The 24,145-nt window shown below is 31.9% G+C and overlaps 1 protein-coding gene across 5 annotated transcripts in view; it reads right to left on the bottom strand.

Annotated features, from left to right (window-relative positions):
• The window catches only part of LOC129807444 (cAMP-specific 3',5'-cyclic phosphodiesterase), a 378,877-nt gene that overhangs the window by 232,168 nt on the left and 122,564 nt on the right, over positions 1-24,145 (bottom strand). Inside the window, exon 1 of one of the 5 annotated variants that reach the window (XM_055856712.1) lies at positions 22,106-22,576. The exons of 3 other annotated variants lie outside the window; for them this stretch is intronic. In XM_055856712.1, coding sequence (XP_055712687.1) covers positions 22,106-22,209 — 104 coding nt within the window. In that variant the 5' untranslated portion in view covers positions 22,210-22,576. Of the gene's footprint in view, positions 1-22,105; positions 22,577-24,145 lie in introns of those variants that run through there. One more of the 5 variants, XM_055856715.1, reaches the window with a different exon arrangement.

Genomic DNA, 24,145 nt, shown 5'->3' with positions numbered 1-24,145 from the left:
TTTCGGAAACTTTCCTGAATTGCTTATTAAATCAACCACCAAATGAAATCATCTGACGACAGTAATCAACAAGAGGGTGGTAGAGAAAAAAATTAAACAAACCATGAATCTCCAACTCCTCGGAAAAATATACTCAACACCGAGAAAAATCTATGTAATCATGTCGAATCCAAGTTTTTCTTGAAAATTTTAGTAAATGATTTTAAAGAGAAATGGTTTTGTAATATTTTTATTCGTAATTCTAATATGAAAAATTTAAGAAAATGGTTTACTCAATTGTTAAAAATGTTTGGGGTTTAACTTATAAAAGGAACTATATTCATTTTATTTTGATTTTAAATATTTGAAAAGACAACATTAAAAGACAGCCGAAACAAAGCCTTATAAATTCAACCTTTATTACTTTTTGGACGATTGGATTACCGGTAACCCAGAAATAAAATTTTCCTGTGGCCTTATAAGGGTAAGTGTGCCAAATTTCGGCATAGTTGCATGCAAGCGCCAAAGTCTCAAATTTGAAATGTAATATTTTTATTAAAAATTGATTTTTTATTCCTTTTTCTTAAGGAGTGTTGCTTGGAAACTTGTTAACAATTTATCGTCTTTATTTTCTCTAAAATCATGCTTAGTAGATTTTAAAATGAATAAAAATATAAACATGGCTTTGGTGCCCTATTTCGGCCACCTTCATTCTCATAGTTCCTTCCTCTTCTGGATATCTTTCAATGTCCTTTTCACGTCGTCTCGTTTGTCGAAATTACATTTTCTGTTCTTCTTTTGCATTGTATAATCTCTAGAGTATATAAAAACTAAAACTTCATGGAAATTCGAGGAATAAAAAAGGTGGCCGGAATTACAAGATGGCCGGAATTTGGCACACTTACCATAAAGTTATGAAAAAATGATTCTTTCTGATCTCCAAACCTACTGTTTTTCGCCTAGTTTTCAAAATATAGAAGTGAGGTTGAACATTTATTGAGAAATAAAAATAAAATAGTAGTTACGAAGCTTGGGAGCGTACGAAGCATGGATGTTTTCCCCTACTATTATTTAACAATACAGGGGGTTCCCGGATTATGCATAAATGGAATTATGCAAATCCATGCATCTTTATGCACTTTGCCTACAACTAGGAGTTAATTTGTGAAATCATTTTTGAGATACCCCTAAATATATGCATTTTTTGAGGCGGCAAATTTGAAATGCGCTTTTTACGAACCGTCTTTCTAACTTATTTGTTAGAAAACCCCTGAGGGTATACAAATTTTCTGTATGCATAAAGTCATTTCGCGCAATTTTCTTCAGTCCCGAAAACATGCATAATCCCAGAGCCACACCCTGTAAAACCTAATAAGGGGTGTATTACATGTACATGTACATACACTTAAGAGAAATCCGAAAAAGTTAAAATAACATTTTGGAAATGCTTATTTTACCCTGCAATATTGATCCGAAATCGGTGTAAATATCATGCCTTTTAGGTGTATTGGGGGTTAAAGTTACCCTTTTTAATATAAATTTTACCCCTAAAAAGGTGTAAAATTAACATTAAAAAATGTTGATATACTTTTACACCTTAAAAATGTTAAAGTTATGAGGAAAAAATGTTAATCGCACCCCCGTTTTTCTCTCAGTGTATAAATCCCATTCGTCAGCAGGTCCATTCGTGTTAACGCCAAAATTTCATTGATGACTTACTTAAGCGGAATCGTTGATTTAAAAATTTTTCAGATACTTATGTAGGGTCGAATGAACACCTCTTCGACAGGGAACCCCTATTGACACTTTTGTCAAAATGATGATATTTATTTAATATATTTAGTAAAATGCAAGTAACATAATGTTTTTTTCTCTAATCTACCTTTTCTTATAAAAAGAGATGTTCAAATTCCACATCATAAATTAGTACTGAAAGTATCAATAAGCATAGCATGATAAATTCTAAAAGTGTCAATAGGTGTTCCTTTCACCCTACGTATTGAAATCTCTTAATGAAGTCGATTGTCACAGAAGCTTTAAGAAATAGAGGCCTCAAATTTTACATCCAGCTTAGGAATTATTAATTTAAATAGCACTTCTATAAGCTGATCTTGGCTTATCCTATAGCTCACACATTGAATATTTAATTTATTTCAACTTTAGGTTAGACTTAGTATAAATCCTTGCAGTGAAACATAGCTTAAATATTTTAGAAACCTAACTGTAAAATTTAGAAGGGCGAACACTTTAAGAAGCTCCTCAACTTCACATGTATTTGTGTACTGAAACCGTATTATATAGTTCGACTTTAAACACTGTAGGGGAGACTGGGGCAAAAAGTCACAAAACGGATATTTTATTTTTTTACAAGCTACCCGAGCACCTCCAAAATTTCTAATTAGCACAGTTTTATAGGAAATTTACCGCTCTACAACTCTGTGAAAGTTATTTTCACATTCGGGCTAAAAATTTCGATATCTTTTTATTTTCTAAATTTCTTGTTCAAATTCTAACAAACTTACGACATTGAAGAAGACTTCTGGCGGCTAACTATGGAAAAAATTGTAAGGCGCTATCTTATTTATCTTGGAAGATATTGCATTTTAAAATTTTCGATTTGTGACTTTTTGCCCCAGTATCCCCTACTGTTAGTAAATTTATTTTATCATAGATAAAAGCAAGTTTATTATACTTAGTTTATACTCGAATATTAGTTTGGGGTAACTAGGACACCACCGAATACGCGGTCGCACCGAATACTGAGATTTTTTCATTAGACATTAGGACTTTAACGGACGAGACCTATATCAATTTATATATATGGGAAAGTACTCTCCCTTCGAACATTCATGCCTTCGAATAATGTGAATTTTCTTTTACTTTTCCTATAGAAGACTTACACATTTCTATTAAATATTAAATGGCTTATTATCAATTATTAATAATTATGTGATAATTAAGTAAAATCTCTTAGGAAAAATAAAAGAAAATTCTCATTATTCGAAGGCATGAACGTTCGAAGGGGGAGTACTTTCCCCTACTGTTGCGATCCTGCTTTGAGGCAGACCCTACCTGGGTGGGGGATGCTGCACGGCGCTATTTAGGGGATGAATGCCGTGCATTGGTGAATTTTCAATTTACCTCTATACTTCATGTGTGCAACGCATACTCGCCACAAAGTAAGTCGCGCATATAACCTTCAACAGATAAGTTTGAGCTTGGGTTTATTGGGGAAATGGTCGTTGTAGTCCAAGTAAAAATCAGTGTTCGGTGCTACCTAATGTTCGGTGGTGCCCCAGTTATCCCTAAGCTTTTTTATGTTAACATCATTGATGTCTCCTGCTGATTCATTCTACATATTTAGTTAAATGCTGTTTCCTCCATTTTATGACTATTATATTATACTTCTCATGGGAATAATTGTCAAAGTACCGTTCCCCCGGGAGCCTTTTGTGAAAAGGGTAACTTTAAACAATTTTTCGAAAAATAAAAAATGGCACAATGAAAATGCCACTCAAAAGAGATAAATATATATGATTACAAAGGTTTTTTTTATAATTTTATATAGGGGAAGGGGAGATCAGGATATGCAAGGTATTTCAACTCTTAAACATTCCTCTTTAAATATTTTAAAATTATACTGTGATAGACATTCAATAAGTAATACTTAAAATTACTAAATTTCAATTAATATTTATTAAATAAACAAGTCACAAAAATAAAATTTGAAATTAAATTTCTTTTCGGTCATTTCCTATTATTATGATATATTGTGAGAAAGTCTGAGTCAATCCACTTTAATATAGTCAGAGATATACTACAAGAAGACTGATCCTTTGTGTAAGTATATGTTGTTTAGTTAACCTTTCCACTTCTCCCAAGTATTATTTATGTTATAAGTGAAACATATCACGGAATAGGAGCGAGAAATCTGGAGTGTAAATGAACAAGAAGCTTACTAAACAGTGAAATAACCATGAGAAATCTTCAGCGGAATCAGGAGGTTGTGTCAAGGAAAATATTAAATGAAAGGCACATGAGAGAAAATATGTATTAAGCCTAATTAAGCATCACAGTTATATTATTTGCTGTTTTTGCTTCAATTCTCATAAGACATTTTCTCATTCTATTTGTGCCAGTCTAACGAGACATAGAGGTAATATACGAACCCCTTTATTCAATGGTTTTCTTCTTTGTCCAATATTTGTTGTTGTTCGTTTAATGAATTAATTCTGAAGAGCTTTGCCCCCAATTTTCTATATATTCAATGCTTGGGGGTCCTTTGGCTCATTGAAACTTATTAAGTAATAAATATTGAGAACTAACTATAGGCCAAACGGTGAGGGAAAGGAACGTGGTACCTTATAAGGTGGCTTCGTGATCAATAACAAAACCTTAATTTGCTTTCCATGCTTTTCTTGAAATACAAAATATCTACTCATTCTTGGGCACATGTCAAAAAGGTTATTTGGGCGAATATAATATTATATTTTATTCATAGATAACGATATGTCATTCCTTCTTATAAGTCTTATCGAAAACCTGTCTTGATCCACATTCCTCTCGTTCAGTAATAACCTCCCCGATTTGAGAGCTCTCTCCGGTAGAGGTTTTTCCTTTACCGATTCGAAGGTATATCAGAGAGAACTTACCTAAAAACCCGTTGGAAGTTCAAACGTTTAAACCGACGAGTTACACAAAAGTGAGCAAGTTCCTAAATAGGACATCGCTTTGAGTGCAAGTGAAATTAAGACGTTCTGCCATCTTGAATTTCCACAAAACTACATAAAAATTCACTTTTTGCAGGAAATGTTTGCACACTGTTGTTGACATTGTTGACGATTGAAGTGTCAAGAATATCGAAATTCGAAATGGCAGAACAATCAGCGCTAAAGCGGCAAGTGCGTGAACTTGCACTTTAGTCTTCCGGTAGATTTTCGAATGGGTTTGGCTTGGCTTTGGAGTGGCTTTGTCTCTTCGAAAGGTTATTACTGAACGGAGCCATTATGAGCTTGGTCTAACTTCAAGAGTTAGAAGGCTCTAAGCGTTCTAACACTGAGAAAAAAAAGCGTGCGATTAACTTTGTTTCCTCATAATTTTAACACTTTTTAGGTGTAAAAATTATCAACATTTTTTAATGTTAATTTTACACCTTTTTAAGGGTAAAATTAACATGAAAAAGGGTAACTTTTACCACCAATACACCTAAAAAGGATGATATTTACACCGATTTGGGATCAATACTGCAGGGTAAAATTAACATTTCCGGAATGTTGTTTTAACTTTTTTCAAATTTCTCTCAGTATAAACTCAAGTTAATCCTCAAAAATATTCAGCCCGTAAAATGTGGCAGTTAAGGATCAGGTAAAAGAGATCCATACACAAAGTCTCTAATCCCTAATCCTAAATTCTCAATCTACCGATAAATTTTACGGACAAAATATTCTCGACGAATAACTACCAGTATAATTGAAGCATAAGGTACGAATTCCATTGACGATGAGTATAAGTTTCAATTTCTTAAAAATTTCCATGATTTACAGAATAGTTTAAAACGTTTCTAATAAATTTTATTCTCTATAATTTTCAATGTACGTTATATTTATAAAGAATTTAAGATGAAATTAGATTTAATCTTAATATAATCCGGTCATGTTAAAAGTGTCTACGGAAGTATAAAACACAAGGAATTTTCTTTCTTACTATTGAGTAACATTTTCAATTTCAGTCAAAAAGTCCAAAATAAAAAAAAACAACTTTGAAAAAAGATTCCAATGAAAGTCACTTAGAAAATTCACATTTAATTAAATGAGAAAGTTTTCCGTTTTCTTGAACAAATAAGTACACACCACACAAACACGGTAAATGTCTCAAGAAAGTGACTCTTTGCTCCTCTTAAATTGGGGGATCAGCTGCACGAGAAGACAACGATACTTAAATTCCATCCTATATTGACAAAAAAAAAGCTAACACAGAACTATGACACTTTTGTGAATGAGATTTCTAAGAAATTAAATACTCGTGAGAATTTTCTTAATTGAAAGCATCTTTTGGATGTTTTGATCCTGAGAGTTGTAGAATGAAAGAATGAGATGTAGACAAAAAGCTTGTGATAAGCTCATTTTAACTTTTAGAAAATGTGCTTCTTTACTCGGAAATTGGATTTTTTATGCCAATTTGTACAAATTGGCAACTCATTTTATAATTTCACTTAATAAATTGGTGGAAGTTTTAATTTAGTTTTGGTATTCAAGATGTTTTTTTTAAGTATGTAAATCCAACACACATCCTTTTACGGCGTTATCACACTTGCACATTAAAATTTTAATGTGATTCACATTAATTGTCGCTTGTGAGCGTCCAAATATGTTATTTGTGTCTTTGAGTCACTTAATATTTGGGATTTTTCTATTTATTGATAAAGAAGTGGACTTGGCCTGCAAAAATAAGTTTAAATTTAACTAAAGCATAAATATTTTTCACATTAAAATTTTAAAGAGAAAATCGCATTAATTTTTCGCATTAATGCTATAAATCAATTTATATCAAATTTTGCGGGCCAAGTCTACCTTTTTATCAACAAATAGATCAAATTTTGAATACAAAATGATTCAAACACACAAATTACACATTTGGACTCTCACCAGCGACAATTAATGTGAAGCATATTAAAATTTTAATGTGCAAGTGTGATAACACAGTTAAAGTGTTACATTATTGCTGTAATACTTTGAAGAAGAAAAGCGTAGAAAAATTTAAAGAAATTCTAAACAATTAAATTTAAATTTACAAAATGATAAAAACGATGCTTAGTCAGTATTAGCAAGGTTAACACAATTGTTGTAGAATTCATTAATATATTATTGAAATAAGTCAATTTATGAAAATTTCCGATTGGTAATTTTTTAAAACAGAGATGTCCAAATCAAACACTGTGAGTATGAGCTCAATCAAAAATGTTTTTTTGAAACAAAGCATTGCAATAGCTGTTATTACTAAAAAAAAAATTACACCTAAAAGATAGATATATTGCTCTATTCAGTTGTATAAATTCTGATATGCTTTTTGTTTGAAGAACAAAATGAGGTATTCCCTTACAAGAGGGATACTAAACAGGAAAATTATAAAGCAATTTCACAAAGGAAAATAATGACAATTTCCCATCGTCATTCCGCCATTGAGACACTCACAAAATGGCTTAACATAATTAATTAATAAAATAAAATTATTATAATTAGTCATTTAGCCAACGAGGGAGTATAAGAGGCATATTCTCCTTGTGGAAAAGTCTCGTGGTGTTGATAATTGAATGAAAAAGCCTCTTGAGCAGCATAAGAAGTTACCCCCTAGAAATTGCTCTATGTACCACCTTCTTTTTGTACACTCTCCGCAGCAATTTATTAAAGGTGAGTAAAGTGGATTTGATGACGAAGTAATTCTACCATATCGCGTGAAAACATGGTGAAATATTATTAGAAACCCAATGGACAGCAATTAATCGGATATGATGGCAAAGAAGATGGTCAATTTTCACAATTTCCTTCCTGAACGACCAACAAAATTAAATCAAGTGCAACACATTTATGACATTCATCCTGTGTCAGCATCTTTTTCACCAAAAAGGGAAAAGGTTCTTGCTGAAGGAATCGCCTCTGGGTAATGTGCACGTGGACCAAACTGAGATGATAAAAATGAAATATTCAGGTCGGAGGGATGAATTTTATTTCCCTTTTTGTCGCTAACACGCACATAAGAATAAACTTGGAATAAACACCCTTAAGGCAAAGATATGTAGATACTGAACTGAATAGTATACCAGTATCTTCCAGAAGCGCTAAATTACGCATTCTACATCAGGATACAAAGAAGACGAAAAATAAACTTGTCTTCACAAAGTTCACAAACTTTACTAATTTGGAGAGGATTTACTGTAGGAACCAGTAGTATAGGGTTTCAGAAATAAATACATAATAATTTCAACTAAAGTCAACACTTGAAAGATAATAATCAAATTTAACTGGTTACAAATCAAATTCTTCAAATTATATTTGAATGGGGCTTACTCAAAAAGTCGAAAATAATTTTGGAAAAACACAAATTAATATAGTAAAAATTAAATTTGTTTAGCAAAAAAATTAAAACGTTCAAAATCTTTACAAAAACGGTTTCCCAATTCAATGGATATTGAACATCTAGGGGAGGTGGGGCTACTTTGAGCTGTGGGACTAGATTGTTACACGACTTTTTCGCCTATTTCTAAATGAAGCTGGCCCTTACAATTATTTTAATTAGATCCCCAATTATTTTGTCTACCCAAATTACATCATGTTAAAACCCAGTTTGCATTAGAAATATGCGAAAAAAATCGTATAAGAATATAGCCCCATAGTTCAAAGTAGCCCCACCTCCCCCTAAGACAATTGCAGGTAAAATTAAAGCATCTATTATTTTCTTTTAGGCAAAAATGAATAGAAAATTTTACTTCTTTTAAAATTCTAAATTGAATTACTACACAAATTTATTTTTTGCTGACTAAATTTAATTTCTTACTGTTAATTTAAGTTGTAAACAACTAAATTTTACATCTCAAAATACCTTATAGAAGTTAACTCTTTCGCGTCACACTTTTATTCAGCAGATGAATTCATGTAAAATTGAGTTTTTCCTAATGCTTTATGAACAAATATAATGGTTCAGAGAGGAAAAAAATTTCCATTGCGTGAAAACTCGGAAAAACCCCGGGTCATATATGACCCTATTGTCCTCAAGGGAAGTGTACATACCATTTTCAAAATCTATATCACGGACTTTTTTATAGTTTTTTTTTCTTGAAGTTATTAATTTGGCCGAAACCATGGCAAGCTGGATTGTCTTGATGAACTCTGTACTCCTGGTGTTCAAGGAATCTTCCTGGTAATCCCTTGAACAGTCACTGTCACATTATTTTGAGTGGTATTTGGCAAAAATAAACTTATCCACATATTTATTCACACACAATACAATTGCACAATATGGGACGCTTGCAGAATACTCTAAAATATCGCAAAATATGTTATAATTCATCAGATATAAGATGAAATGTCCAGGAGCAAGATGTCCCACCTGCATTTCACAAAGAAAAACAATGTCCCAACTACATTTCGCTATAGGTTTGGGACGAAAACACTGTTACCCTTGGGGACAATAGGGTCATATATGACCCGGAAAATTCTACATGCTTTTCTGGAGAATTGAGAGTAGTTTATTATATCAAAATATGCAATATACAATTTTTGGATATTCTATTTTGTGTTTCTAAACAACTTTTTGCTAAAAAAAAATAAATTAATATAAAAAATTTTGAAAAAGAAAAGTCATTTCACAAAGTTCGAAATTAGTGATTTTTAATCTCAAATATTTTCTTTTCCTGAATATACAGACTGTGTTTTTTGTAAGTTTAAATTTAACCTTCTTGATAAATTTCTTAACAGACTTTACTTGGAAATATTCACTTGAAATATTTATGTAAGAATCCTTTCAATATCATTTAAATCCTACTTTGTCCTAAGAACCAGATGGAAAATTTGCAGAATATGAAATGAATATTCACGAGATAGTTTAAGAACTCTTAAGGGGTCGTTTGAGCTAGAGAATATGTGCAATTATTTTGGAGTGAATGGAATGGATTTTATTGCACAAATTCGAGTATATGAGATATGAAAATACGGTATGTTCTTATCTGAATATTGTAGTGAATGCATACGAAAATTTTAAGCAGAAGGTATGTATAGGGAAAGGAGAAATACTTCTTTGACATAAAAATTTATTAAACCACTAAAACTGATATAAGGATCTTTTCTGCGTGAAGGATAGCCTATCCAGAAAAGGACTCATTTTCCGTGTATATAAATTCTATTCTATTCTTCTATCTTGTACGATACACACGTAGAAAGGGACGAAAATTTAATTAAAATCTCTTACCGCAAACTCCGAGACATGCATAAACTTAATTAAATGATTGGGGGTGAGAGTAAAGGAGGGCAAAATCAAATACGAAAGAGAGAGAGAGAGAGTAAGAGAATGAGAACTAAAAGTTCATTTTCACCAATCAAACACCATTTTCTCCTCCACCATGCTAAAATCCTATATAAAACACTAAGTGATCCAATAAATGCATAGAACCATACTTAAATGAGGACAATTGAATCTTCCTCTATGGTCTTGAATATTCGATTTCTATTTGCACCATTAAATCCAGTTTACCGAGAAGATTCTCATTACATACCACACATCACACCCAGATAATGAATTGCATTATGATATAATGAATTACACCCCCAATATCAGAAGCTATGAAATAAGAAGAGCCAGATGAATCATTTCCCTCTTCTTCAAATTCTTTCCCATAAATTTTCCTTATTCCGCCACTTTAAGCAGTAAAATCCTCCAAGCTTGAATTTTCGCCGTGGAGGCACACGAAGACGAAATTTATGGTAAAGAAAGGTGGTGGCAACTAAATATAGAAATCACTGAAATGTTGCTTGACATTTCACCAAGACAAACATCAATATTACCTGCCGATGAAATGTCCTTCTTCAGAACGAAACTCTTCGCCACCGGCCACTTTATCCACCTACACTAAAATCCCTCTCCATAGCCAATGTTTACATTCTTGTACTTTTATACGAATTTGACACTCACCACGAAGATTGTAAGCTTAAGTAGTCCTCACCACCGAAGAATAAAAAAAAATAACAGAAATTTGTATCAAAACACAAGCACCCACAATTCTTTTCCATTTTTCAGTTCAAGCATTAAAAAATATCACAGAACAAAGCTCACAAGAAGATATTTTTATGAGAGCAATTTTAAAACATAAAAAGCCATAAAATTATACAGGATTTTCTTTTGTTAAAGAGCTTTTCGGGATAAAAATCTTATTGGATTGATAAAGTTTGTATTTGATAAAAAAAAAAATTAGGATAAGAGGAATAAGCGGTTGAAAATTATGATTATGATGAAATTAGGATAAGATATTTTCCTAAAGTGAAGTTTTCTGCAACGGCATAGGGTAAGTGTGCAAAATTTCGGCATAGTTGCATACAAGCGTCAAAGTCTCAAGTTTGAAATGTAATATTTTAAATACAAATTGATTTTTTTTTAATTCTTTCTTCTAAAAGAGTGTTGCTTGGAACCATGTAAAGAGTTTACCGTCTTTATTTACTCTAAAATCATTCTTAATACATTTTAAGATGAATAAAAATATAGACAGAGCTTTGGGGCCCTATTTCGGCCACCTTCATTCTCATAGTTCCTTGCCCTTCGGGAATTCTTCCAATATCTTTTTCACGTCGTCTCGTTTGTCGAAACTACATTTTTTGTTATTCTTTTGCATTGTATAATCTCTAGAGTACGTAAAATCTAAAAGTTCATGGAAATTCGAGGAACAAAAAAGATGGCCGAAATTGCAAGCTGGCCGGAATTTGGCACACTTACCCTATCACTTCAAATTTTAATGTCTGACTAGGAGTACTTTTCCTTACTTCTAACTACACTCAGAAAAGAGCTTATTTGAGGCAAGGTTTAAAATCGACTATAAACAGGGTTAGTCACGGTTTAATTTTAAAAAGGTTTTAAACTGTAAACATGAGTTAACCCTGTTTCAGCAATTTTAACTCCTTTTTTTAGTGAAGGATTTCACTATTAACCTTAGCACATCGGTTTAAATCTTGCGCAAGGTTTGAATGGTTTTAAATTTCTATCATGGCGAAATTCTTAATGCTTTTAAGGGTTTCTCGTGTAAACTTGTCAAGTGGAATCAGTAAGAGAAAAATGGTGTTTAGTGTTCAGTGTGCCTCAAAGAATGGAGGCATTCGCGTTGACATTTCGGGGATTGGGGCTCAATATGAGCCCCCAGTGACCACCCAGGGACATATCAGCGACATAGAAGAAGAGTAAATTGTGAAAAGATCTGTGGTAAGTGGTGTTTAATTTTCTTTTCAAGTTTGTAACCAAACGTGCGCGTCAAGAATCAAAGTGCGGAGTTTTCTCTTTTTTTCATGAGATTTTCACTGAATTTAGGGTCAATTTTACCGTAAATGTGTAAATAAATGGTGAGCAATATATTTTCTAAAAAAATCTCGGTGAAATTCTTGAAGATTTTAGTGGAAAAAGCGTGAAAATTCTGTTCACTGAGGATTATCCGCACGCCTCAATTTTAAACCCTGTCAAGATTAGGATTTTACCCCTGTTTTAACCTTGAGTTAACCGTGTTTTAATCTCTCAAGGGTTGATTTTCATCCTTGCCACGGTTAGTATTGGTGCAATGTGTGCGCGTCTAAAGCCATTGTGCGGCGTTTCCTCAAGTTTTCACAGAATTTATCCCAATTTTCCACCATCAATGCCTAAATAAACAGTGAGAAATTAATTTTCATAAAAAATATCGGTGAAATTCTTGAAGGTGTTAGTGGAAAAAGCGTGAAAATGCTGTTCACTGAGGATTTTCCGTACGCCTAAATTTTAAACCGTGTCAAGATTAGAATTTTACCCCTGTTTTAACCTTGACCCTGTTTTAATCTCTTAAGGGTTGATTTTCATCCTTGCCACGGTTAGTATTGGTGCAAAGTGTGCGCATCCAAAGTTCAAGTGCGGTGTTTTCTGTATTTTTAACGGGATTTTCACGAACTTTTAAAAATTATTATTTTCTTATCTTTATCTTTATTTTCTAAAAAAAAATCGATAAAATTTCTCGTGATTTTAGTGAAAAAACTGTGAAATGCTGTTCACCACAAAATATTCTAAAGACTTTTGAAATTTAAACTGTGTAAAGATTACGTTTTAACTTCTTTTTTTAATCTCGAGTTAACCGTTTTATATGTTTTCTATTTTCCACGGGATTTAGCCTTATTTATTGCTAATGAATAAACATCTATCTATCTATCTATCTATCTACATGTCTAAACGGTTAAGATAAATTTTGTAATTTTAGTTTATGTTACCATTTTTTCTTAGATGTCGAAACTCCAGATTTGCAGAAGTTCGAACGAGAGGATCATACTGAAACATGGAAATTTACCTAAAATTTCAAGAGGAGAGAGCAGAAGCACGCCAGGGAGCAGTGGAAAATGCAAAATAAAATAATTGCCACCGTCCTAACCTTACACATCTTTTGAAGTGATGCAGGCTGAAGCAGGATTGATTAATTTAAGCTTAAGGAATTACGTAGGTTACAGAAACCATAAAATACGCCCTCTTTAATTTTTTTTTAAATATAATAAAGAATATTTCTTCAAATCCAACTCTGAAACATAAAAGTACAACATAAAACAATATTTTCTAAAATTTTCATTTACAAATTTTAAGAGGCTGATCTTTTAAAATGATTTTCGGAGACATAACTCACATAATTTATTTACTCTGAAATCGGAAAACTAAATATTTGCTATAAGCAGTTGAGTAAAAGTTATATTTCAACGAAAGTTTAAAAACATGAAATTTGTTTTTAATAGCATTTTTTACAAGAAACAATGGCGTATTTTACACTACATTTTGCCGTGCAATATAAGGTATGACCAAGGAAAAAAAAACAAATCCTTGTTTAAGTTTTAAACAATCAACTCTAGAAGTATGCAAATTTTCGATGAAATTGATGCATTAGTTTTCGAAAAATTTTGCATATGAATCTCACAAATTGAGATTTTTAAAAGAGCTTTAAAGTTGATGCTTCTCAATTGGCTTTAAGTAAATTTGTAAAGGCTCTATCCTAAAGTTTCTCACTGGCTTGAAGCTTTGAGATGAGAAAATATTCTTCACATGTTGTACTTTGTTATCAAAGAATATGTATATATTTTATTTAAAGTTGCAATACTGCAAAAAAAAATTTTAAAAATGCCTTTTTAAAGCAAATTTCCCATATCCTTGTAGGTAGAAATGTCAGATTTTTTTTTAAAAAGGCATTTAAAAAAAATTCTACTAGTGTGTAGACGCCATAAAGCTGTTAAGGTAATCTAGATATATTTATTTATTTTTCATTGAGATAAGATTAAATATTGAAAAAGAATATAGGTAAACAAATACTGTCAATTTTTCTTGATGGATTTTCCTAAGTTTTTGCTTAATTATTTTGAAAAAAGCTTTTCTCATGCTGTTGTAAAATTTACTCCCTAGTTTTTGCCAACATTGTTTAAAAAAGCTTTAAATAACAGATATTTTTACGATACCTTAAAAAATAATAATATAATAAAGTTTAAAGTAATGAAATAACTAGGAGTTATAAATTCTTATATTTGTGTTAAATTGTAATTATTTAATAGTAAAATAAGGAATTATAATGATATATTGTTAGAGAAACAAGTACCATTTTATTGTAATAAATTCTAAATGTTTACTTAACCTAATTATAATTTTTTTTATACTTCTACACTGATGTATGTATATGAGAAATTCAAATCTCACTTAAGTAAACTTCTTGGAAATCATTTTTCAATCTTTGTTAGAATTTAAGTCAAATTTACATGTAAAACAATTAAATAAGGCTTAGAAATTCCTTTTATAATACTTTTCTTCACTGAGAAAATAAGAAAATAACGACTAAAGTATAAACTTTTTATTCTAGCCGTTACTTTTTATTTCCTTAGTGATGCAAAATATTATAATAAGAATTTCTAGTTTTATTTAATTATTTTCCAAGTAAATTTGATTTTAATCTTAACAAGGGTTAAAAATAGTCATCCAGGGGTTGAAAGAGGCGAGATTTGAATAAACTCATGACAAGGGTTGTTTTTCCGCTTGCCGGGGGTTGATGGAAACAAGGATTGAGTGTAACCCGTGTTACGGGTTAAGCCATACTCCTTCCAGGGTTTGACGAAACAGGGTTTAAGGTATAAACATGGCGAGGATTGGTCTTCATTCTTGCCAAGGTTTACTGAGAAAAAGGTTTTAAAATATACCCCTGACAAGGATTATGGTTTACTCTTGCCAGGGTTTGACGAAAACAGGGTTTAAAATATAATCGTGACGAGGATTGGTCTTCATTCCTGCCAAGGTTTACTGACGGCAAGGTTAATCAATATCCATAACAGGATTTGACTTTCTACCTTTTCAGGGTTTGGTTGAAACAGGGTTTAAAAAATACTAGTACATCAAACCTTGCCACGTTTAGGTTGAAACAGGGTTTGGCATCAGTTTGATAGACAAACCCTGTTTTACATACCCATTTAACCGTGGATTTTTTTGAGTGTAGGAGTATTTTTCCTTACTTCCTTTTTGTATGGACAATTCCTCATTTTTAAATATTTTTACTGTGAGCATACGAAAACAATCTGAAATATTTCACAGTATGTTCTTATTTTCCGCCTCTAGGTTTCAATCTCAATATTTAGGATGTAATCAAAGATAGTTCATAAACTTTTTTTATTGCTCAAACTTTATAGAAATAGCAGTAATCCCTCTACTTTTTCTGCTCAAACTCCACAGAGTTAGCGGTATATAATAATCCCTAGATTTTGAGTTTTATATATATTTCAATTCCTTATCCCTGAGGGGTCATATTTTAGCAAAATTTTGAAAATTTGAAATTTCGAATTTTTTTACGCGCGATGTTTGCTCGTTCGCCAGCTTTAGAGGCCAAACGGTTAGCGATAGAAATAGAGAATTGAGACCTTCGGAAGATCTCATAAGTTGACTTAAGGACCATTAACATGATCTTCTTTTTCCTCTCCTAGACCACGTGTTTTGGGATCACTCGAAAATGCGTCATGCGATTTTTTTCATTTTTGGATATGTTTTCGATGTTTTCTAGGCAATCATTTCGGTAATATCCGAAAATACCGTTGATTCATTTCTAATAATGGGTTTTCAAGGTCAAAGGTGAAACAGGCACTATATAGTGGATTTTGACCATAACGAGACTTTGGCCAATTCGGGATTTTGACTTTTCGTGATTTTGGCTTCCAGGATTTTGTCGTTCGGGATTGTGGCTGGACATGGAAGTATATTTATCAACCGAATAGAGTCATGTTTTGTGTCTTTGGTAAGGTCTTGGAATTCCTGAAAAAACTTAAACAATTCCAATCGATTATAGGGTAAATTGGTACAAGTTGGACAATGGCAAAAGTTGGAAAATCTCGCTGGGACAAGTTGGACAGTCAATTTTTTCTTGATAAATACAGTACTAAATTTTAATTAGTATATTTTTCTATGTTATAGTTTAATTATTTGGTTCCTTGTGCTGCAAATAAAGTGAAAATCCATTCATATGAATAAGATTTAATGTATAAAATTCTCACCTCAATTGACAGTGTAACTTTTCACCGTCGAAAAAATACATCGATTGGCCATTTTTTCCTAATAAAAACACAAGAAGAGTGACTTTGGTTTTTCGGTTCTGTTGACATTTCTCAATATTTCTGGCAAATTTTAGTGGAATAAAGTGTTTAATCTCGATAGTTAACGGTACGTAATGGTTTTATTTGATATAATTACTAACTGTATGAAGAAAAAGTGCTTATTTGAAGCGTGAGCAAAAGTGACAAGTTGGAAATCCGGAGATACGATTGTATTGCAGGGGTTTTCTTTTTATTTCAGATGGGTAAAAAGGCAAATAAATTGAAAAAGTACAAATCCTATACTCAAGACCAAGTGAACAAAGCACTGGAAGCTTTTCGTCAAGGAAAGTCACTAAGTCAGGTGTCAGTATTATTTGGGGTGCCAAGAACAACACTTTTTAATAAGCTGACCGGGAAATGTCCGGAAGAATGCTCTGGGGGAAGGCCTCCTACGCTGCCAAAAGATATAGAAGATGAGCTCGTTGAATGGATTTTAGGATGCAGTGACAAGTGGCATCCTATAACAAAAGATCAAGTCCTCAACACTGTGCAAATTATTTGTATTAAGTTCAAGATTGTCAACGAGTTCACCGATGGAAGGCCAGGATACTCTTGGTTCAAGAGCTTTTTGAACAGATACCCAGAATTGAGACTTCGTATACCAGAAGCATACACAACCCAAAGAGCTGGTATTACCACTGAGGACATCACTGAGTGGTTTGAGAAAACTCATGAATATTTAAGATCCAAAGATCTTCTGGAACTTCCTCCTGATCGCGTCTTTAATCTTGACGAAACGGGTGTAATTCTTTCGCCCAAAGGTGGACAGGTATCTATTATTATTCTATGGAGTTTTTAAATTCATGTTTGAAGTTCTTTGTGACAATTCGTATGATTAAAGAAAACTAAAAGAAGAGGCTATGGAAGAAAAAAAAGAATTAGACTTCAGAAACAGGAAGAAAGGCTCAAAATAAAAGAAGAAAAGGAGGAAAGCAAGAAAATTAAAATATCCAAGAAAAAGATTTAATAAATAATATATATCTAAGCCTTAATGTTTTTTACTTTTTAATTATACACTTTACCCTAGTGGTATAATTGATTCAGTTTGTATGGCATTCAGTAAAAAATCTTGAAACTTGCACAACCTTCCCCTACGCATTGTCCAAATTCCCACGTCCAACTTGTCCCACCCTGTCCAAATTATATTGTTTTGCACTCACGTATTTTTCTTGTATTTAAGAACTTTTCAAACTGTTTTTCAAGAATTTCCATGAAACGGTAATATTCTAGAAGAATCAAGGAGCAATTTTATGTATGTCATCAGGGAAAAATGTATTTATAATGTCTTTAATCTTGTATCAAAGTTCGAGCCTCTGGAAATTGTTCCAACTTATGCAACTTACCCTAAATCAGAAAGTTTTGTCCGAAAATTAATTGTATAATTTCAAAACTATTTTGAACGATTTTCTAAATGATTCATAAATCAGTTTCAAATGTTCCAAAATCCACAAAAGCTAATATTCCGAATTCTTAAAAGTATCATTGCTACTCCCATGATTGCACCCGCGCTTGTTGGGTGGCAAAGGGAAATTTTCTGTGTATTGAGAAATTATTCTGCACATTATCCTTCATATAATTTCATACCTTTCAGGATTTTGAATGTTCGGGGTTTTGGCTTTCGGGATTTTGGCTTTCGGGATTTTGGCTTTCGGAATTTTGGCTTTCGGAATTTTAGTTTTCGGGATTTTGGTTCTTTCGAGATTTTGGCGTTTAGAATTTTGGGGTTCGGGTTTTGGCTTTCTGGATTTTGGCTTTCGGGATTTTGGCTTTCGGGATTTTGGTTTTCGGGATTTTGGCGTTCGGAATTTTGGTTTTCGGAATTTTAGTTTTCGGGATTTTGGTTCTTTCGAGATTTTGGCGTTTAGAATTTTGGGGTTCGGGATTTTGGCTTTCTGGATTTTGGCTTTCGGGATTTTGGCTTTCGGGATTTTGATTTTCGGGATTTTGGCGTTCGGAATTTTGGTTTTCGTAATTTTAGTATTCGGGATTTTGGTTGATGATTGGATTGAATGATGATTTGATTGGAATGATGTGAAATTTGTTTTGACGTACAATATCGAAAACTGTATAAATGACAAAGTCCTCCAGAAGGACAATCCCGAAAGTTATTCGTTTCCTATGGTCAAAAGTTAAAAGAAGTCTAGACACTCTTTTTCTTAATCGTATTAAACGTATTTCTTAATCGTACTTTTAATCGTATGAGTTTGTAGGAGAGCTTTTAGAAACCCTAAGAAATCTGAAACAATTGCAGTAGGTTATGAACCTATAATGAACCACTAATTCATATTGACAAAATTAATTGAATTTTATTCTTTCTACAAATTCGAAAGTGAGTTAGATATTAGAGATAAAAAATGTCGTCTAGCTATTTTGTTCTCTCTAGGTGAAAGAACGGTACCTTCGGACGATTTATGCTTCGCACCACAAATCTTTTTTTTTTTCAATGTGTTTTAAGTAAATTTGGCTCATTATAATATTGTATTTTAACAGCTAGTTCAATGCCTCAAATTTTCAGCATTATGAGCATATATATTATGAGCATTTTTTGTTTATTGACAAACATAAGTTCGTAAATGTTCGTAGAAACAAAGAAAGATGATCGCAAAATTTTGTAATTTTTTCTTAAAGTTTTGCCCGACAACAAAAATATACAAAGAAATGTTTGTAAAACAACAAAAAATGCTTGTCAAGTCCTCATGTTATTAACAATATTTGTGAAAAAGGTATAAATTTTGTACGAACTTTTTCGTGGGTTACACAATTTGCATATAAGAATATAAGAATTTACAAACATTTGAAAACATTTGTATTAAATCTTCGTTCGGTAGAAAAGCTGGTTAGAGGGTAATTTTAAAATATTATGAACTTTTGGTGTGGAAATGATTGGTAAAAAGTTTAATAATTTGAAATATGAAACCATATGCGAAAAAATACCTATTTAACCACTTGGAGAAATCCCACAAATTTAATTCAAGTATATTCAAAATTCAATAACGATACAAACACAACAAGAGTTGGTTATATCAAGTGTTGGTTGAAACATTATTGAAAAATAATTCAATAAATACCATCCATCCTCACCACTGATTGCAACACTAAATACCCAATAATAGTGAATAAAGTTAATTACAATTTTTTACTTTAAATTTCACAAATTTCAGCGGAAGTAGGAAATTCAATAGTGCTCTGCACTTCATCAAGCAATCAAGTAAATTGATATGAAATTGTGAAACGAAGGCTCTACCTAATTAGAATATGTCGCATATGGAAAACTTTTCACTATAATAAATGTGATATATAATTAAGGAAGGTGCATTTGTAGGAAAACTTTTACATTTTCACGCACATAATTTAATCCTACAGCAATACACGGACGGACTTACATCAATAATATTTTAATTTTCTTTTTTTACAGGGTGAACACTACGCAAAAAACACAATAATGAAGGTTTAAGATCAAAGAATTATTATTATTATTATTTTTTTTTTTTTGAAAAATTGAATATCTCAGCTCTTTTATGCTTCATTCATGGTTGCTTCACAAAATAATTTTGAACAGACATAAAATTCATAAAATTTGATAATCTATCATATCATATAAAATTTTGTTAGTTTTGTGGTTCTTGAATATAATTTTGTGACAAAAATTGAAGATTTCTGCGAGGAAGCCACATGTATGTTTAAGTCGTTTATAATTCCGTAACTCAACAAAGTGCGATATCTTAAGAAGAGCTTTATACTTTCAAAAGTATTAGAAAAAGCTCTATAACATATCAAAAAGAGATGGCAAAACGTCCCAGATTTGCGAAATATTCATACTCATCAGATAGAGCTATCCGTGAAATAAGTTTTCGAATAATTTTTGGGTTTATAACGTTTTATTACTGATGTGTTATCACACTTGCACATTAAAATTTTAATATGATTCACATTAATTGTCGCTGGTGAGAGTCCAAATGTGTAATTTGTGTGTTTGAATCATTTTATATTCAAAATTTGATCTATTTGTTGATAAAAAGGTAGACTTGGCCCGCAAAATTTGATATAAATTGATTTATAGCATTAATGCGAAAAATTAATGCGATTTTCTCTTTAATTTTTTAATGTGAAAAACATTTTTGCTTTAGGTAAATTTAAACTTATTTTTGCAGGCCAAGTCCACTTCTTTATCAATAAATAGAAAAATCCCAAATATTAAATGACTCAAAGACACAAATAACATATTTGGACGCTCACAAGCGACAATTAATGTGAATCACATTAAAATTTTAATGTGCAAGTGTGATAACACCGTTACAGATTAAATTGTTTGAAAAATCATATCTAAATTAAAAAAATTGTTAAGTGTCCATATTTCGGACATTTGTAACATGCTTCCGCACAAATAAAAGGATATAATCGACAAAAATAAATACAGTAGACTCTCTCTTAATCGGGAATATGGGGCAAAATGTCATCCGGTTTAGCGATAGAATTGAGCGTCAAAGCCTTTGTAAAATCCACAAAAAGCGCTCAATTATAAAGAATCACGATAAAATAGGAAGAACTACATCGAATTTGATCGAATTAGCTTCCTAATTAAACGTGAAAATTGTCAACAAAATTTGTCGCCCGATTGATAAAGAGCCGATTGAGTGAGAGTCTACTGTAAACTACGATTACTTGACCAATGCATTACCGATTGGGACTGACATGGTCGGGTCGGGTTCGAAATTCCAATACCTTTCCAAAAAATTCAAATTTAAACAAATCGGTTTAAAAATGAGCCCCTAAAGTGATTGTTATTTGACCTTCAAAATCCAAGATGGCGATTTTTTAGGTCATGGGTATGTTTGGATGAAATGTTCGCTAAGCTAATAAGAATCTAAAACATAATAATAATAAAATGTTCGTAGAATGTTTGTAAATGTAAATGTTCGTAAAATTTTGTCATTTGTTCGTATTTGTTAGTAAATTTTTGCCAGACAAACAAAAATTTACAAACGACAAAATTTTACGAACATTTTTTTTTGTGTGTTTACGAACATTTACGAACAAATGTTTGTAAAAGTACAAAAAATGTTCGTCAAATGATCATTTTACGAACAATGTTTGTGAAAAATGTACAAAATTTTACGAACTTGTTTGTGGGTTATACGATTCACGAGCATTTCGTAAGTCTGCCATAGGATTTCACAAACATTTACGAACAATTTTACAAAATATTTTTTTTCTGTGTATGACCGAACTTGATCTTAAAAGTTGGTAATTTTTGTAATCATGGTTGAACATGGCATTTTGAGAAAATAAGATTGATCTAAGGTTATTCACCGGTTCTTATCATCAAAAAAGGTGTAATTATGAAAAAATCTCATCCAAGTAAAATCTCTTTACAACTATTCTTATAGTGTTAAAGTCGTAAGTGTACTAAATGTAGTAATTCAAACCCATAGATATACATTTTTGAGGTTCATCGTACATTTTAAAAATGCATCAAATAGAAAAACTTTTATTTATTAATTTGAAATTGTTTTTCCTAAACCCGAACTGCAACTCAAAAGTTTCAATTACATTTATAATTTTTCTTTACATCACTTTTAAATTCCAAAACGAAATTTATGCGTCAAACAGTCCCCTCTTCCATTATTTATATCGCACAGTTGGAAAAGTCTTTATCAACATCTCATAATAAACACATATTATTTCAGTCAATAATTCTTTTCTTATAAATATCTGGTGGATTTAGATCAATTTGCAAATGGCAAATATATTTAATAACATACCAATTGAGTTTATTGACGCAAATCTCAATTCTTGGCACATCCCCCATCGCAGGTAAATCCTTATCACTAAATTCCTCAATTTGTGAAGCTGTTGATTCTGTCATTTTTGTGATAATTTGAATTTCAGGATCAAAAGCACAAAATTTGTGACATTGTTGAGGCAAATTTCACATAAATATCCTTGTGATGGTTGTCTTGAAATATCTCCTCAGTGTCACCAGTAGTCACTACATTGCAATTGATGCAAATGTACCTCAAAGTCTTCAATGCGCACGTCACACTCGAATAAATTCTGCGCGCGAGAGCTTTCAACGCGACAAACAGAGTCAGACTAAATAGACGGAAAATTCTTTAATTGCGCCTGAGTATGAGGCTAGCTTTGAGGTGTGTTGATGATCGTGATCTTGATTCCGATGCTGCGTGTCACTGTAACATTGAGGAGACACTTTTTTCCCATTCCCCATACCATTAAGAACATTAGAACTTGTATAACGATGAAGAATTATTTGTGGAAGAGAAAAAAAAATGATGGAACGTGGAATTTTTTGGCGCGTATCTCACAATTTTCCTTGCCACACTAACGGAATTCCTGGCGTCTCACTCTCAAAGAGTCTCTCCATCATGGAGGTCTAACAAAGTGCCATGGGTATATCACAAAATACGAGGGAAGCGTGGGAGGAAATGATGAAGTCCCTCATTTTATTTTTGACAATCAGCTCCTTTCGTCACGACTACATAGAAATACCAACTGTTGAAAGATTCACTGACGAAAAAATTAGCCATATTTCTTTTTGATCAAAATGTCTGCAAAACTTTCTTTTTTCTCTGACAAAGGAGAGGAGCACAAAAACACTTTTTTTCTCTCATTAAAAATTGATAGCAAAATTTCATCTCAAATTCGCACAAGAAATAAAAGTTGTTTTTAAAGTTTTCATACAGTTTCCTACAGGTTTCCTACCAGGTTTCTTCAGTGTCCAAAAGTTTATTTCGAATGGAAAATTTATTTTATACTTATATATCGCTTTTTGTAAGTTGTTTTCCAAAGAAGTCTTGCATCTTGAGACGTATTTTTACCTATATACCATATTTTCATAACTGTTTTTTTTTTTCATTAAATTAAGCACTGCACAAAAATAAGTGATTAAATTATCATCTCAATAATATCTAGGGGAGACTGGGGCACATGTAACCATTTTCGATAGATGCGAATTTGAGGTGATTTTCCAAGGACACCGTGATTTTTTGAAAAATATTTCTTAGCTCATGTTTTACCCTTGGGTATAGGCAATTCGTCGAGGGTAATGCGGATGCTGGAAAACAATTGAGTTTTCCATAAAAATAAAATTTGTGTCACTGTGCATTTTTCTCTTTTCACAAAATACCTGGGGTAGAAGTAACCACTTTCTGGGGAGGATGTAAACACCCTTTTTTCCACCCTTGAAATTAACTTTGCACCACTTTCGATTATTTTAATTACTTAAGAGATATATAAAGACTATATTTTTCAAAAAATCACGACACTTTTTACAAAGAATAATTAAAATAGCAAAAAAACTAAAAGCATGCATATCAAAGACATTTTTCAATGGATTTTCCCCATATTTTGACATCATGTGACTTTTTATTGAACACAGTGCCACCAATTTTTTTCGTAATCTATGAATTATAGATATTTCGCATGAAGATCAATTTCCCGCTCTTTTACCTACTCATTTTGTGAAATTGAAATTGCCTGTTTACATCTACCCCAAATGCTGTTTTCTGACCAATTATTAATTCTTTCAAAAAAATGAGAATATCAATTTCTCTAGTAAATGCATTAATATAATCCTAAAAGATGTAGGAAAGAACTGATATTGCTACATTTCGATTATTCTACACAGTTCTTAATTTCCAGGTGGAAATCCAAATGACCAAAATAATCGAAAAATCAACATTTTCAGGAAAAATTATTTTTATTTTTAAAGTATTAGGATTTTATTGACCAATTAATTTGTGGGCATACATCCCCATGGTATCTATGAATGCTTATGGGTTTTA

This window comes from Phlebotomus papatasi, chromosome 3 (genome assembly GCF_024763615.1).
Source record: "Phlebotomus papatasi isolate M1 chromosome 3, Ppap_2.1, whole genome shotgun sequence".
NCBI classification, from domain to species: Eukaryota; Metazoa; Arthropoda; class Insecta; order Diptera; family Psychodidae; genus Phlebotomus; species Phlebotomus papatasi.
This window is presented reverse-complemented; position numbering and strand designations above follow the sequence as displayed.